The 14,207-nt window shown below is 30.6% G+C and overlaps 1 protein-coding gene across 1 annotated transcript in view; it reads left to right on the top strand.

Moving 5' to 3' along the window:
* SI (sucrase-isomaltase (alpha-glucosidase)) overlaps positions 1-14,207 on the top strand; it is a 196,473-nt gene that overhangs the window by 122,310 nt on the left and 59,956 nt on the right. Inside the window, exons 17-25 of the mRNA XM_008581385.1 lie at positions 1,712-1,883; positions 3,867-3,983; positions 5,867-6,021; positions 7,466-7,550; positions 8,304-8,360; positions 9,256-9,380; positions 10,199-10,287; positions 12,928-12,977; positions 13,734-13,904. Of these exons, the coding sequence (XP_008579607.1) occupies positions 1,712-1,883; positions 3,867-3,983; positions 5,867-6,021; positions 7,466-7,550; positions 8,304-8,360; positions 9,256-9,380; positions 10,199-10,287; positions 12,928-12,977; positions 13,734-13,904 (1,021 nt within the window). The remainder of the gene's footprint in view (positions 1-1,711; positions 1,884-3,866; positions 3,984-5,866; positions 6,022-7,465; positions 7,551-8,303; positions 8,361-9,255; positions 9,381-10,198; positions 10,288-12,927; positions 12,978-13,733; positions 13,905-14,207) is intronic.

Genomic DNA, 14,207 nt, shown 5'->3' with positions numbered 1-14,207 from the left:
TAGTAATTTTTTGGTACTTTATCCATATAATAAGAAAAAAGCAAGAGAAAGAAAGGTAATGTTTTCATGCTAAAATTTTATGGCATTCAAAGTATTAGGGTTTTTTTTTTTTTTTTTTTTTTTTTTTACTCATATTTGTGAATTTGGAACTCAGTTATCAAGAACTCAGTTATCTGTATTTAACTAGAATTATTTTATAATTAATAGGCTTAAATTATCCTTCAAAATTTTGATTCAGTTTGCCATCTCTTAGTATAATTGATTTATAAGCAGGAACTTCACAAGTGACCTGGGAAAATGTTGCTCCTACAAAAGGTCTTTAACTATTTTCTTTTAAGTGTTGCAATTAAAATGTAATTTTCTAGAGTAATGTGTTATTTGTATGTAAAAGTGAACATGGTATAAAACAAAAGACAGGGACAATCATATATTGATTATCTGCTATTTTCTAAACATTGTATAAGGTCCTATAATGTAATAGTCAATAAAACCCAATTCTGGTCTCAATATATTTCTAATTTTCTCAAAAATAAAAAATTATGATCAAGTGTTAATTAAAAACTGATATATTTTCCTGGTCCCAAATCACACTATAATTTCAAAATTTGTATAATTTGTCTCTATAGTATTAGTTTCCTTCACTTTTTAAACTCAGTAGAATATTATATATTACAGTGTTTCAGTCCATAAATTCTAGGAAAGAAAAAACAACAGCCTATGGTTCAACATGATGAACATTATAATATGGAAAACATTATAATAACATCTGAGAATATTATTATAATTTTACTAAAGTAGCCAAATAATTTTGTATATTGAATTCAATTTTTGTATCTTTTCCTGCTTATTTCTCATTTATGGAAAAATTATCAATACTAGTCAGGTACCAGTAGAAGTAATATGAATAATGCTAGTAGTTGTGGATGGTGCTTTACTTATGGAAACCAAAAAATTAAAATGCCTATTCAATACATAAGTTTTATCCCAACATTGCTTGCTAATGCAGACATTAAGATATAATTATTAATTGCACTACAAAAATTGTATTGAGTTCAAGTTCAGATTACTACATTTTATATCTATAAAAGGGCTTCAGTGAGTTTAAACTATATATTTCCCAAACAAATGCTGAGTGAATATCAAAAGCACGTTTCTTTAATTTGATAAAGGATGAGTGAAGTTATCTTCCAGTCATTTCTAAAAGCTCAGTCATTTCTTTTTTTTTTTTTTTTCCTTTTTTGTCTTTTTTCGTGACCGGCAATGGGATCGCAACCCTCGGTGTCGCGCCCGCCCCTCACTCAGCCACTGAGCGGCCAGTCTGTATGTGGGATCCGCACCCTCGACGGGAGCGCCGCCGCACTCTCAAGCGGCGCACTGTAGCAGTGCGCCACCGGGCCGGCCCATAAGCTCAGTCATTTCTTTTTTTTTTTTTTTCCTTTTTTGTCTTTTTTCGTGACCGGCAATGGGATCGCACCCCTCGGTGTCGCGCCCGCCCCTCACTCAGCCACTGAGCGGCCAGTCTGTATGTGGGATCCGCACCCTCGACGGGAGCGCCGCCGCACTCTCAAGCGGCGCACTGTAGCAGTGCGCCACCGGGCCGGCCCATAAGCTCAGTCATTTCTAAAAGATTTTCGTTCTCTATGTTTGATAAGAATGGATTTAAATAAGTTAATTTTGATAACTTAAAAATTAATTTGTTTTTATTTTTTAGAGCTCTACAAAAGGTTTTTTCCAATAAGAGAAGCTTCATTCTTACCCGATCAACTTTTGCTGGAACCGGAAGACATGCTGCACATTGGTTAGGGGACAATAGTGCTTCGTGGGAACATATGCAGTGGTCTATTGCCGGAATGTTGGAGTTCAGTTTGTTTGGAATGCCTTTGGTGAGGCAGTTTCATACAATGTTTTTTATAAAATTTACATTTAAGTTTTTATATCATCTTAATGATTTTGGTAAAATGATTAAAAGGCATGTCACAGAAAAATTAAATCTTTATTCTTAAGGAATTTATGAAAAAAATGAGAATATGGATGTTGTCTATAACATTCAAACCATTAGAAGAGAAAAATGGACTCTACAAAATTCAGTCAAGTCCAAATAATTTAGGAAAAAAATATAAATACAAACAAGACATAAAAGAAGCTGATTGAATAAATATAAAGCACCAGATAAGTTGGTAAAAAAAAAATATATATATATATATTGGTAATAGAAGTAAATATCAAAGTCAGAATATATTTAAAATACTAACTAGATCATCAGTTTAGATGAAAAAATAAAGACTTTTTTTAGATAACAGATAAAAATAAAGACAGACAAGTGTTCAAAATTTTTAACGTGGAAAAATGTATTCCAGAAAATGTAAATGAAAGAAATATGGCGAATCTCTAACTATATTAAACAAAAAATAAGTATACAGTGTTGATATTCAAAACTAAAGAGAGCCCTTCTGCAACAAAAAATGTGAAACATATTAAGAAATTATAATGATTCACTTATTCTTCTCCAAAATTTGACTGCAACAGAATGAAAACTTCTGTTCATCAAAAACTTTTAAAACTTTAAAAATAAATAGCAACTCACATACTGCAAAATATTTCCAACTCATATAGCTAATACATAATTAATATTCAATTTAAAGTGCCTACTCTAAATCTAGAAAATAACAATAGAAAAATTAGTAAAGTCTATAAACAGGCAACACTATAGGAAGAAAATCCATGTGGACCCAATGAAATATTCTCAACTTCCCTAGTCATCAGAGAAATGCAAGTATAAACTTTGGTGAGACACATTTCATGTAGGTAGGTAGGAAAAAAGATTACAAAATAAAAAAATATCAAAAGTTGGCAAGAAAATGGATAAAGGGACCTTTCATGTACTGCCACAGGACTTATAAATATTTACAGCCAGTTCTGATTAAAGAATGTAATTTTTAATTATTAAAATTACCAAAATTTTTATTTCCAGTAAACAGGAAAAACAATGTTATGTGTATATACCATTCAATAAGTTTTTACATATTCAAAGGAAACCTGTTTATGGGGTATTAATTTCATAGAAATTAATTTCATAGAAGTACTTCCAATAATCAAAAAATGCAAAAGTGCATTATGCATAAAATAGAAAACGAGAGCAACATTAATATAATTAGATCCCATGAAAACAAAGAAAAGTGCGTCATAATCCATGTAACGTGCCATTTATATAAAGTTAGTTAACATAAAAAACAACTGTATAGATGTAATAATATTGTAAATAATACAATGTAGTTGCAGATTGTTTATAGATAAATACATGCTTACGTAGAAGAAATAAAGAAATGCTTGCAAATAATACGTGTAAATTCAGGATAGTATTTTCTGGAGAGTCCTTGAAGGACGGGTAATGCAATCTTACATGGGTACATATTGGGTGAAGCTCAATTTTATTTTGAATACTTTATTTCACAAGCTCAACATGAATACACAGTCATTGTTTTTTTTTTGCTCTTACTCCTATATTAATATATTATAAATGGGAAAAAATCAATCAAGGATGGTAAATTTTGGAATAAACAGTAACACATTGTAGTAATTTTATGTTTATACATTGAATTAATAATAAAGTAAATAAAAAATAGATATACCAGGCTAAGAAAATGTATAGAGATAGTGAAGAAAAGAGTATATAAAATAATAAAATTAGAAGCAGGGATGGAGCAAAAGTGAAAAATAAGGAAACTGAGTCAAGGAAGGCTATATAAAGGCAGTAAAACAAAGAGATTGTAAATAATGTGAATTAATCAGTTGAGGCATAAAACCTGATGCTCTCGGCAAATTTGAGACTCTTAACACTGTAAATAATAGATATATTTGTTATTTAGGTTGGAGCAGATATCTGTGGATTTTTGGGGGATACCACAGAAGAGCTTTGCAGAAGATGGATGCAACTTGGGGCATTTTATCCATTTTCCAGAAACCACAATGCTGAGACATACATGGCAAGTGCCTCTTGTTCTCCATGTTTTGAAATATAATGCAACCATATTTTTAACAATGTACTTAAATTAAATCTATAGAAGACATGGTCTGAAAGATAGTAGCATAATTCATAGAGAATGGTTAGAAGTTCTCTGCTCAAGACCTATATATATTTTGAATAAAAAAATATCTAATAACAATCCTGAAACAAAATGTATTGCAACATCAATATTTTCTTTAAGCCTAAAGCACATACAAGTGTGTTAAATCACCAAAATTTAAAATTACAGCCAAAGTTTTTTGTGTATGGATTCTTGGATTTTAACAATGTAAGTTCCAGGTAACTTTTCTTTCATAAAACAATATACTAACAAGAATTTCCAGTTTTTGTTTCATTAAAGAAAAACAACAAATTAAAGACACTTGCAAAGCAAATTTGAGTCCAAAGTCTTTCTATAGTACATAAATCTGGGATAAACAGGTTAGGAAAAAACAAAAGTAATACTTTAAAAGAGAACTGAACTGGTGGGAGCATACTTACAAGGAAATACAGAGCTATTCTACCAGCCCTGGGAATTCATCATGCTGTGGACTCTCCTAGGTATATTTTTCAGAAGGAATAATGAAATTAATTAAACGATTAAGTCAATTAAGTACATATTGGATAAGAAATTATTCAGAGTTCACACACTGGATATATACAGGGCCTTAAATCGGTTTGAGAAAACGAAAAACTTAGCTCAGCCTGGAAGAAGCCATGGTAGAACAGAATTAAAAGGTACAAATTAGAGATTAGTCACTTCTTAATCCACCTATAAGATGCCTTCCAGAAATCTGTGTCCATAGGAGATCTTGATACGGATTACATTGCAATCTGTGTTCATTTGTGTTCTCCAAACAGCAAATGGCAAGACAGAAAAGATATATTAGGGATTTACTGGTGAAATACTTATGAGGGATAAAGAGGAGAGAGCATGAGAAAGTGGGAAGAAACTTCAGAACACAGTTTAGCTCTGAACGTGGTGAAGATGACAGGGGAGGAAAGTGGTTGATAGGGAGGATCACAAACTGCAGCCCAGTTCTAACTAAGTATCAGTCAGGTCTACAGGGAATCATTGAGGCAAAGATGACCATTGACCTTTCCTGTATCACCCAGGAAAAGGCCTGCATAGTACTCCCAGCATGCTCATTCAATGGCTGGGATCAGTCAGAGGAAACTTGGCTTCAGTACAAACATCATGGTGATCCAGGGAGGCAGTAGCTGAGGCCCTCAGTTAACTTTGTTATCCATAGCAGGAGATCTAAACATCAGTGCACCATGGCAGAGGTAGTCAGTTGATCTAGCCTGGGCCTAGTAGGACAGCTCTACTTCAAGGTGCAAGTATCCAAGCTGGCCAGACCGCTCTGTTCCCCATGGTCCTGGTCCAGCAGGTGACCGGGCTTATTCTTCTAACGGCAATGGCAAGGCACGAGACTTCCTCAGACAAGCACATTTCAAGCCTTTAGTTGAGTATGTCACATGTACTAACATTCCACTGGTCAGAGTAAGTCACATGGCTGAGCACAAAGTCAAGAGGTGGCAAGGTACACTCAATCTTCTTTGGTGGGGACTACGAAGTTACAGAACAAAGGTTGCGGGTGTAAAGAAGCATGAAAAATTAGAGCCAATTCTTCATTCTACCACAATTAGCAGGTTAAAACCTCTTATTTTGTTAAAAACCATTCATATTTTCTAAATGTGTATATTTAAATAATAAATGTCCACTTCAAAATTAAGTTTCAGTAAAACATACAACCAAATGAAAACACACAACCTAGAAATATTCAGACACTGATGATGAAATAGGGGTAATTTCAATCTATTTTTAGCTTTCTTATTTCAATTTCTCTTCTTATCCCACAGCCTCAGGATCCTGCGTTTTTCGGACAAAATTCACTTTTGGTTAATTCATCGAAGCACTATTTAACTATTCGCTATACCTTATTGCCTTTCCTCTACACTCTGTTTTACAAAGCCCATATGTTTGGAGAAACAGTAGCAAGGCCAGTTCTTCACGAGTGAGTACTCTGTACAAGAATTATAATACCTTTTAAAGTATATTCAGACACATATTTAAAAGATTAATGGAGATAAATCAATAGAGTAAAGTAGATTTCTGCTGCATGTTTTTTTACATTTGTATAAATGATTTAATGAAGTATATATTGAGGCAGTAAATATAACTAATTTGATGGACTGGACAACATTAAACTAGAAATGTGAGAATTAAATAGAACTTACAAGGAAAAAAGATATATAAAGTACATTAGAGAAATTATATCAGTAAGAAACATTAAACATGTAACTATAGAAAACATAACAAATATATATTGTAAAAATTATCTAAATATAGATCAAATTTAGTATACAGGGAATTCTAGTACTTCAAGTGGATGCTAGAAATTATGGATGGTATTGAACCCTGTCTATACTATGATTTTTACTGTACATACATACCTATGATAAAGTTTAATTGATAAATTAAGCACAGCAAGAGATTAATGATAATAACTAATAATAAAATAGAACAATTACAACAGTATACCAGCATCACTACTTTCGCATTTTGGGGCTATTAGTAAGTAAAATAAGGATTACTTGAAACAAGCACTGCAGTACCCCCACAATCTGATAACTGAGATAGCCTTTAAGTGACTAAGGGATGCGGGTGAGTTGGGGAAAAGCATATACAGCATGAATACACTGGACAAGGGTATGATTCACGTCCTTGGCAGGAGGATGTGAGAGGGAATGAGATTTTGTCACACTACTCAGAATGGTGCATAATTTACAACATATAAATTGTTTATCTGGGATTTTCCATTTAATACTTTTGGACTGCAGTTGACCATGGGTAACTGAAACCACAGAATGCAAAATTATGAATGAGGGGTGATACTGTAGTTACAAAATAGGTGAATTGTGCTTATCTTTGTATATCATGACCAGAGCAGGGCCTCTCCTCAAGAAATGACTCAAAGATCCTTTCAAATCCAGGTCCAAAATAGGGTTTATAATAAAAAGTTGAAAGTTGAAAAAGTAGAATATGAAAGATTTCTGGTACTTTATGAACCTATCTTACAGGAGAAAAAAAATAAACAGTAAGAATAGTTGTTTATTGCAGATAAATGAACTTTATCATCTATGATAGATTTTTTTTTTGAGTACCAGAAAAACTAATTTCCTTCCTCCCTCCCTCCCCCCGTCTTCCTTTCTTCTTTCCTTTTCCTGTTTTTCTCCTCCCCCCCACTTCCTCCTTTTCTTTCTTCTTCCTTGCTGCCTTCCTTCTTGAGTATCAGATGAACCATAAAGGATATAAGAAGTATGGATACAAAATGACATATCAAACAAGTAAAATTGAAGCTACTAATTATTTCCAGGGAAAAAGTGAAAAATAAATTTAACTAGGAATTTGCATGAACCTGTTTATCATTATATCCTAAACATTGTCGTTGTTCTTAGGTTTTATGAGGATACAGACAGCTGGACTGAGGACACTGAATTTTTATGGGGCCCCTCATTACTTATCACTCCTGTTTTGCAACAAGTAGGTTGTACAAGTTTAATAAGTTTATTTCTTAAAGGGAAATTTGTACAGTCAAATCCACACTAAATTATAAAGCATCATATATGTTACTCAACGGATTGTTTCAAGCTGATAAATAGCCTTCTGTAATATGGAAGAAATTTCAAAATATTATAGAAATAGTAAGTAGATTTGTGCTTAGCAAATATATAATATTTGACTGAGGATAAAAGAATTGTATTAAATTAGTATTATCCTGAAAAAGCTTTATTTACTTATTTAAAATCAACTCTTAAAGTAATACCAGTGAACTGTCTGTCACTGAAGTAGACGTGAACATTAAGATTTTATTAAATTGAAAATAAAAGGGTATTTGAAAACCAGTTGATCATATGAAAATATTGAAAAAATAGTGGAGTGAATTTTGTGGTTATTACCTATATTTAAAAGTCTGTATGCCTATAAGGATATATAAAAATGAATATGTTCACATTTCAGAATGACCATGTGGTTTATAACAATTCAAATGCATGCATGCTTTATTTTAATTTCTACTTAAATTAATTTCATCTTCACCTCTTTGCTTTTGGTATGTTTTACAATATATTATCTAAAACTAGTAAAGTAGCCCTTTGATTATTATCTACGGGAAATATTGGAGTGTAACAATATGAAGGATTTTTTTTCCTTGACTATGCAAACCCAGCTTAATATTTGACAGTATTTTTTCTAATTGAAATTGTAAAAAATATGTATTATTTTGCTTTATTTCAGGGAGCAGATACAGTGAGTGCATACATCCCTGATGCTACTTGGTATGATTATGAAACTGTAAGTACCTTAATGTAATTATGAGCTCACAAGTATATTTTCAAACATCTATTCTTGGAAACTTCACTTGAAACACATAGCATATCTATTTTAATAATTTCTGTAATTATTATAAAAAGAATAATTCCAAGTTTGAGAACTATGCAAAAAGTTGTGTAAGTGTACTCTTTGTTGCATATGGACTAGAGTTTAATATGAAGTTATAGTCTTTAGTATAAAGAGATTTTATTCATCTTAAAATTGTGGTAATAAAAGGTCAGTATCAATTTTAGGAAGGGGTGGTAACTTGTTTTAATGCTTTTTTTACTTCATATGTTTATCTTAACAGAATTGAATATTGAGTAATCTTATAAATTTATTTTTATGTAGTACATTCAAACATTTGGAAAGGTCTTTTTATTTCAACCTTAATAAAGCAAAATAGCAGCATTCATTAGAACAACCCATTTTTTTCAATTGATGAAGACCTCTTGAGAAGTATTTATTTTAAAAGGCATTATTTTACATATCACTTATATTTGCTAATCAGAGCCTCTATTTTTATGGGAACACTGATTTTTAAAAAGTTTTTTCTAAAGTCATGGTTAACTGAACTAAAAGAATAAAAAGTAGGGCTAATTACAGATATTGTTAATTCTTGTAGAAAGAAATGGATTTCTGTATGTTGATTTTTTGGCATCAAAACAAGTGAAAGTGAACTTATTTTTCTCTGCTTTGTTTAGTAAACTGAAAAAAAGGGTTTTCTAAAAGTTAGAGAACAACTTATTAATATCCATTTAGATGGCATAAATTGCTCATAATAAAAATTGTTCAATGTATAAACTTTAATTCTCATGAAATAGAGTTTAAAGTCTTCACTAATAATAAAAAATATTTTTTATCTTTCAAACATTAGGGTGCAAAAAGGCTATGGAGAAAACAACGAGTTGATATGTATCTTCCAGCAGACAAAATAGGATTACATATTAGAGGAGGTTATATTATCCCCATTCAACAACCTGATGTAACAACAACAGCAAGGTAAAATGAAAAATCATTAACTGAAATCTAAAGTTTAATTCAAGTTTTAATATTTTATATTGTTATTAAGAATCAAGATTAATGTTTTCTTTTTTCACCAGAAGATATCTGACACACAGAGGTAATCCTTAATTTTAACCATCATAGTTACAAATAGAATCAAATTATGCATATTGTTACAAATGTCTTGATTTTAAAAATAAATATATAAGAATGTTGATAACCTGAAAGTAGAGTAGAATATTAGTCACTAGAATCTGGAAAGAGTAGGGGAAAGGGGGATAGTGATAGGTTGGTTAACAGATACAAAATTACAGTTAGATAGGAGGAGTAAGATTTAGTGTTTTATAGCATTATAGGGTGACTGTAATTAACAACAATTTATTTTATTTTTTCAATAAGCTAGAAGAGAGGATTTTGAATGCCTCCAACACAAAGAAATAATAAATGTTAGAGGTGATAGATGTGTTAAGAAACCTGATTCTATCATAAGACATTGTATTCATGTATTGAAATATTATAGAGTACCCCATGAAGATGTACAATTGTTACATGTCAATAGAAAATAAATTTTAAAAATGAGTAAAATTAGATTACAATGTATTTCCTGTAACAAAAATTAACTCGTACTCTCTGTAGAATATACAGAATTGAAGATAATCTCTTATTATTAATAAAAATGTGGAATATTAATATTTGTTACATAATTGATTAAAGTATGTGTCAGTTTTTACATACGAGTGCTTGGATTTTCTATACATAAAAAAGTCATATATGCATATATTTTAATCATATATGCACCCAATTTTACTTAACAGCCGTAAAAACCCCCTAGGACTTATAATTGCATTAGATGAAAATAACACAGCAAAAGGAGACTTTTTTTGGGATGATGGAGAAACTAAAGGTAAGTCTCAAGCTGATATGCTTTCAAATGTTCATTCAACTAGTGGGAAATTTCGGCTTTATTGATATTAGTTGCCTCCATTTAAATAATATCAAAACAAGTTTTTATTTTTAATTTGTAATGTTTTTATGTATTGTAGACATTTATGTTATATTATAAAATTTAATATTGTTATATGAACCATATATATTTAATTACAATATCTAGTTTTGCTCATTGGATTGTTGTAAAAGTCTTTGACAAGTATACATATCTTTATTATTAGTTTAATATTCTAAATTAAACTAGTTAATAAGTTTCCAGATGTAAATTATATCATATTTTCATCTGTTTTAAATTAGGTTAGTGGTTAAAACTTAATTTTTGTTACTGTACACAAAAAATAAAACCAGCATTTAAAGTTTTCATTAATTAATATCGAATTATTTGGGTAAGAATATTATCATATGTATGATTCACAATTTATTTCTTTATCAAGTGTCTTTAATTTTATTTCTTGAGATCTAAACTGAGAATTCAGTACACCAAACAAATAAAAAAATTAGCCATTTTATGCTAACTTCTAATTATGCTATAGTAAATTTATGTTTGTATTTAATTAGTCAATTAGAATTTTCCTCATAAACTTAAGTTTTTTATACCATTTCTTTTAATAGAAGGCTCTTAGGTATGTGTCTTATATGTGTGCACAAAAAAAATTATAGCTTAGCTTCTATTTTAACTCACTATTTCTCAGATGTATGAAAGAATATATCATATGCCTTTCAATGTATATGAAACATCCAAATATTTCGAACTTAACTCCAAGAAGTAGTCTATGTATTGATGTACTCTCCTATAATCGACTATAAGCTTTACCTGTAATCTTTCCCTTAATGAGTGTATTCTTTTGTGCCATTTACTCAACTCCCAAATTTATATCTCCAGACCAGACATCTGTGTACTTTACCTCTCCATTTATATGTCTAATAAAAATCAAAAACGTAACCTGTCAAAATATAACTCAGACCTTAGAGCAAATTATATATTTGCTCTAACTATAGTCTACCTTTGTTAGTTGACAGTAACTTCATCTCTACAGATGCCAAACACCTCAACTTAATTATTGTCTCTTGCAAAGGTCCTGGAATTTGTCTTGGTTCTTCCTTGATCTGGATCCTCTTTCATCAGCTCCACCAGAGTCACCACTCTTTCATTTGAATTACTGCAGTAGCTCCATAAATGGTCTATAGGTCTATGGTTCTTATCAATCCCTTTTTACAGTCTGTTTATAATCTAGAAGATAGAGTAATTTTTTAAAAGGTGATTCAAATCATCACACCTCTGCTAAAAACTCTCTAATGAGTCTCCATTCTACTCAATTAGGAGCCACAGTCCTCACAAAGACCTGAAGGGCTTACCATGATCTAGTGTGCATACACACACACACAAACACACACAATTTCTTATTGCTCTCCATTTCTCATTCTATTACAACCACCAACCTTCTTGCTCTTCCTCAAACTCCCTGGGTAACCTAACCACATTGCGGTAAGCTCTCCTGTGACAATAAGTTTAAAGCACTTACTAGGTAGAAGTTCTGTAAGAGGAGATTCCAGCTGAACCTAAATTATTTGTAGTCAATAATCAGTGTTGTTGAAATGATATCTCTATTGGTAGCATGTAGAGCATCATTTTACGTTTACTCTTATTTCTCAAATTCTATATATATTCCTAAATACAACCCTTTCTTTCTACCTGTGAGAGATTATACTGAAAATTTACTTTCATATAAGCAGGTGGGTAAGAATATGAAAATGTGATTTAATGTCATCCAATATGATATCTGTATAGTATGTGCATTAAAAAGCTAAAGAAAATAAGAATTTTCTGAGTAGGAGTCTGTAAGCAAATATGCAAACAATAAACTGATCTTCAATTCAGGTTCTGATTCTAATTTTATTTCCTAGGTTTACCATTTTAACTAAATTAATACTATTGAAAGTATTGTATATAAATTCTAGGATTCACTTTATATTTTTCACACTCTGTTTTCTTCAAATTATTTTTCAATTTATCTTCAGTTTCTCTGTTAAAGAGACATGTTGATGAAGTTTTAGTATATATATGGTACAGAAATTCTATTTTCCTCATTTAAATTTACTTAAATTACAGATTAAAGTTTATTTCAATCATTAACATGTCTCCACATTCATTCCTTTTTCCCAAATAATAAAAAACAGGGGAAAAAAAAGAGATGAAATATAAAATTATGGTGTGCCATGTCTTCCTTAGGGAAACTTGCTATTACATGGTTAGAGAATAAGATATCGTTTAAAATAATAAATTTATAATTATATATCTTTTACTATAAGTTTTGCATTTTCTGAATTTCCAGAAATATTTTAGCAGTCTTTGAAAAGGTAAACTAGGCAAATATGTATTAATTACCTTTCCTTACTGGGAAAACAAAATGTCAAGATTATTTTATAGAGACAGTTTAAAAGCCTAATTTAAAAGGAAAATCTGTTCAGAATGCTTCATTAGTAAGAGCTATCTAATGTTTTCATATTTCTTAAGTGTTATATCACTGTACAAAAAAGAGCAGAGAATTTAACATTGCATTTTGATCTGATAGCTTTATTTTTTCTTCTATTTCAGATACCATACAAAATGACAACTACATATTATATACATTTTCAGTTTCCAATGTAAGCATTCTCTTTGGACACATAGTTCAATGTGTACTTTCTTAAAGAGGTCTAGGTTATTCTTTTATCATGGATTTTTTTCAAAAGATGTTTACATTTCCCTTCAAATTTCAATAGAATGCAATAAAATAAATTGTAAAATTAAATTGTTAAACTTAAATTTTAAATTATAAACAAATTATTACTTTAAGATTTTATATTTAACTGTAGTAGATGAGTGTGTGACCATATAACTGATACTGATGAACACAAGTCTTTAGACTTTCTAAAGTAGTGTGTCTGGTTTTAAGCAACGTGAGTTGGGAAATAATTTTAACATATTTGAAAATGTTTTAATGTATTAGACGCAGCAATAATTTGGTGTGGATTTTGGGTGAGAACAAAGAACCTATGTACAAGATTAAATTTTGAATAATTAACAGAGATTATTTTATAGATGTTGTATTTCTTAATATATTCTTTTTTTTTTTTAACCAAAGCTGAGTTATTTTTCATCAATGTTAGGGCTAGAATAAGAAGGGGTGTATATAAGTTGCATCATGAGTAATTTAGGTTATCACTGAAAATAAAGTTTTATGTCATATATACAATAAAATGAAAAGAGTTACTAATGAGTATATTTATTTCTGCTAGTTGAATGGGGAGAGATATTAGAAACAGAGAGGTAGATGATTGGTCATTTTCCTATTTCATACCTCTATTGTTGCTTAAGTTTTGTGTCTGATGACTTAATATTTTTCAATCTTCTTTCCCCAGAACAATTTAGATATTACTTGCACACATTCATCATACCAGGAAGGAACCACCTTAGCATTTGAGACTATAAAAATCCTTGGGTTGACAGACCGTGTTACAGAAGTTACAGTGCAGGAAAATAATCAACCAATGATGACTCACTCTAATTTCAATTATGATCCTTCTGACCAGGTAAATACATTCTTTTAAAATATTTTAGCTGTCGTATACTCTCATGTGTAACATTATGTGACCATTCAAGCACTTGGTTGTTTTAAAAATTTTGTTTTTCTTTCTGACATCCTTCCTTCTTCCCTCTCTTCCCCATTCTCTTTCTTTCTATTTTCCTCTTATTTTCTTTCTCTTTCTTTTTTCCCTGTCTTTCTCTCTTCTTTTCTTTCTCTTTCTTTCTTTCTTTCTTTCTTTCTTTCTTTCTTTCTTTCTTTCTTTCTTTCTTTCTTTCTTTCTTTCTTTCTTTCTTTCTTTTCTCTCTCT

Source organism: Galeopterus variegatus, unplaced genomic scaffold, assembly GCF_000696425.1.
Source record: "Galeopterus variegatus unplaced genomic scaffold, G_variegatus-3.0.2 Scaffold2341, whole genome shotgun sequence".
In the NCBI taxonomy this organism is placed as follows: domain Eukaryota; kingdom Metazoa; phylum Chordata; class Mammalia; order Dermoptera; family Cynocephalidae; genus Galeopterus; species Galeopterus variegatus.
The sequence above is the reverse complement of the archived record's forward strand: the minus strand, read 5'-3'. Positions and strand labels throughout refer to the sequence as shown.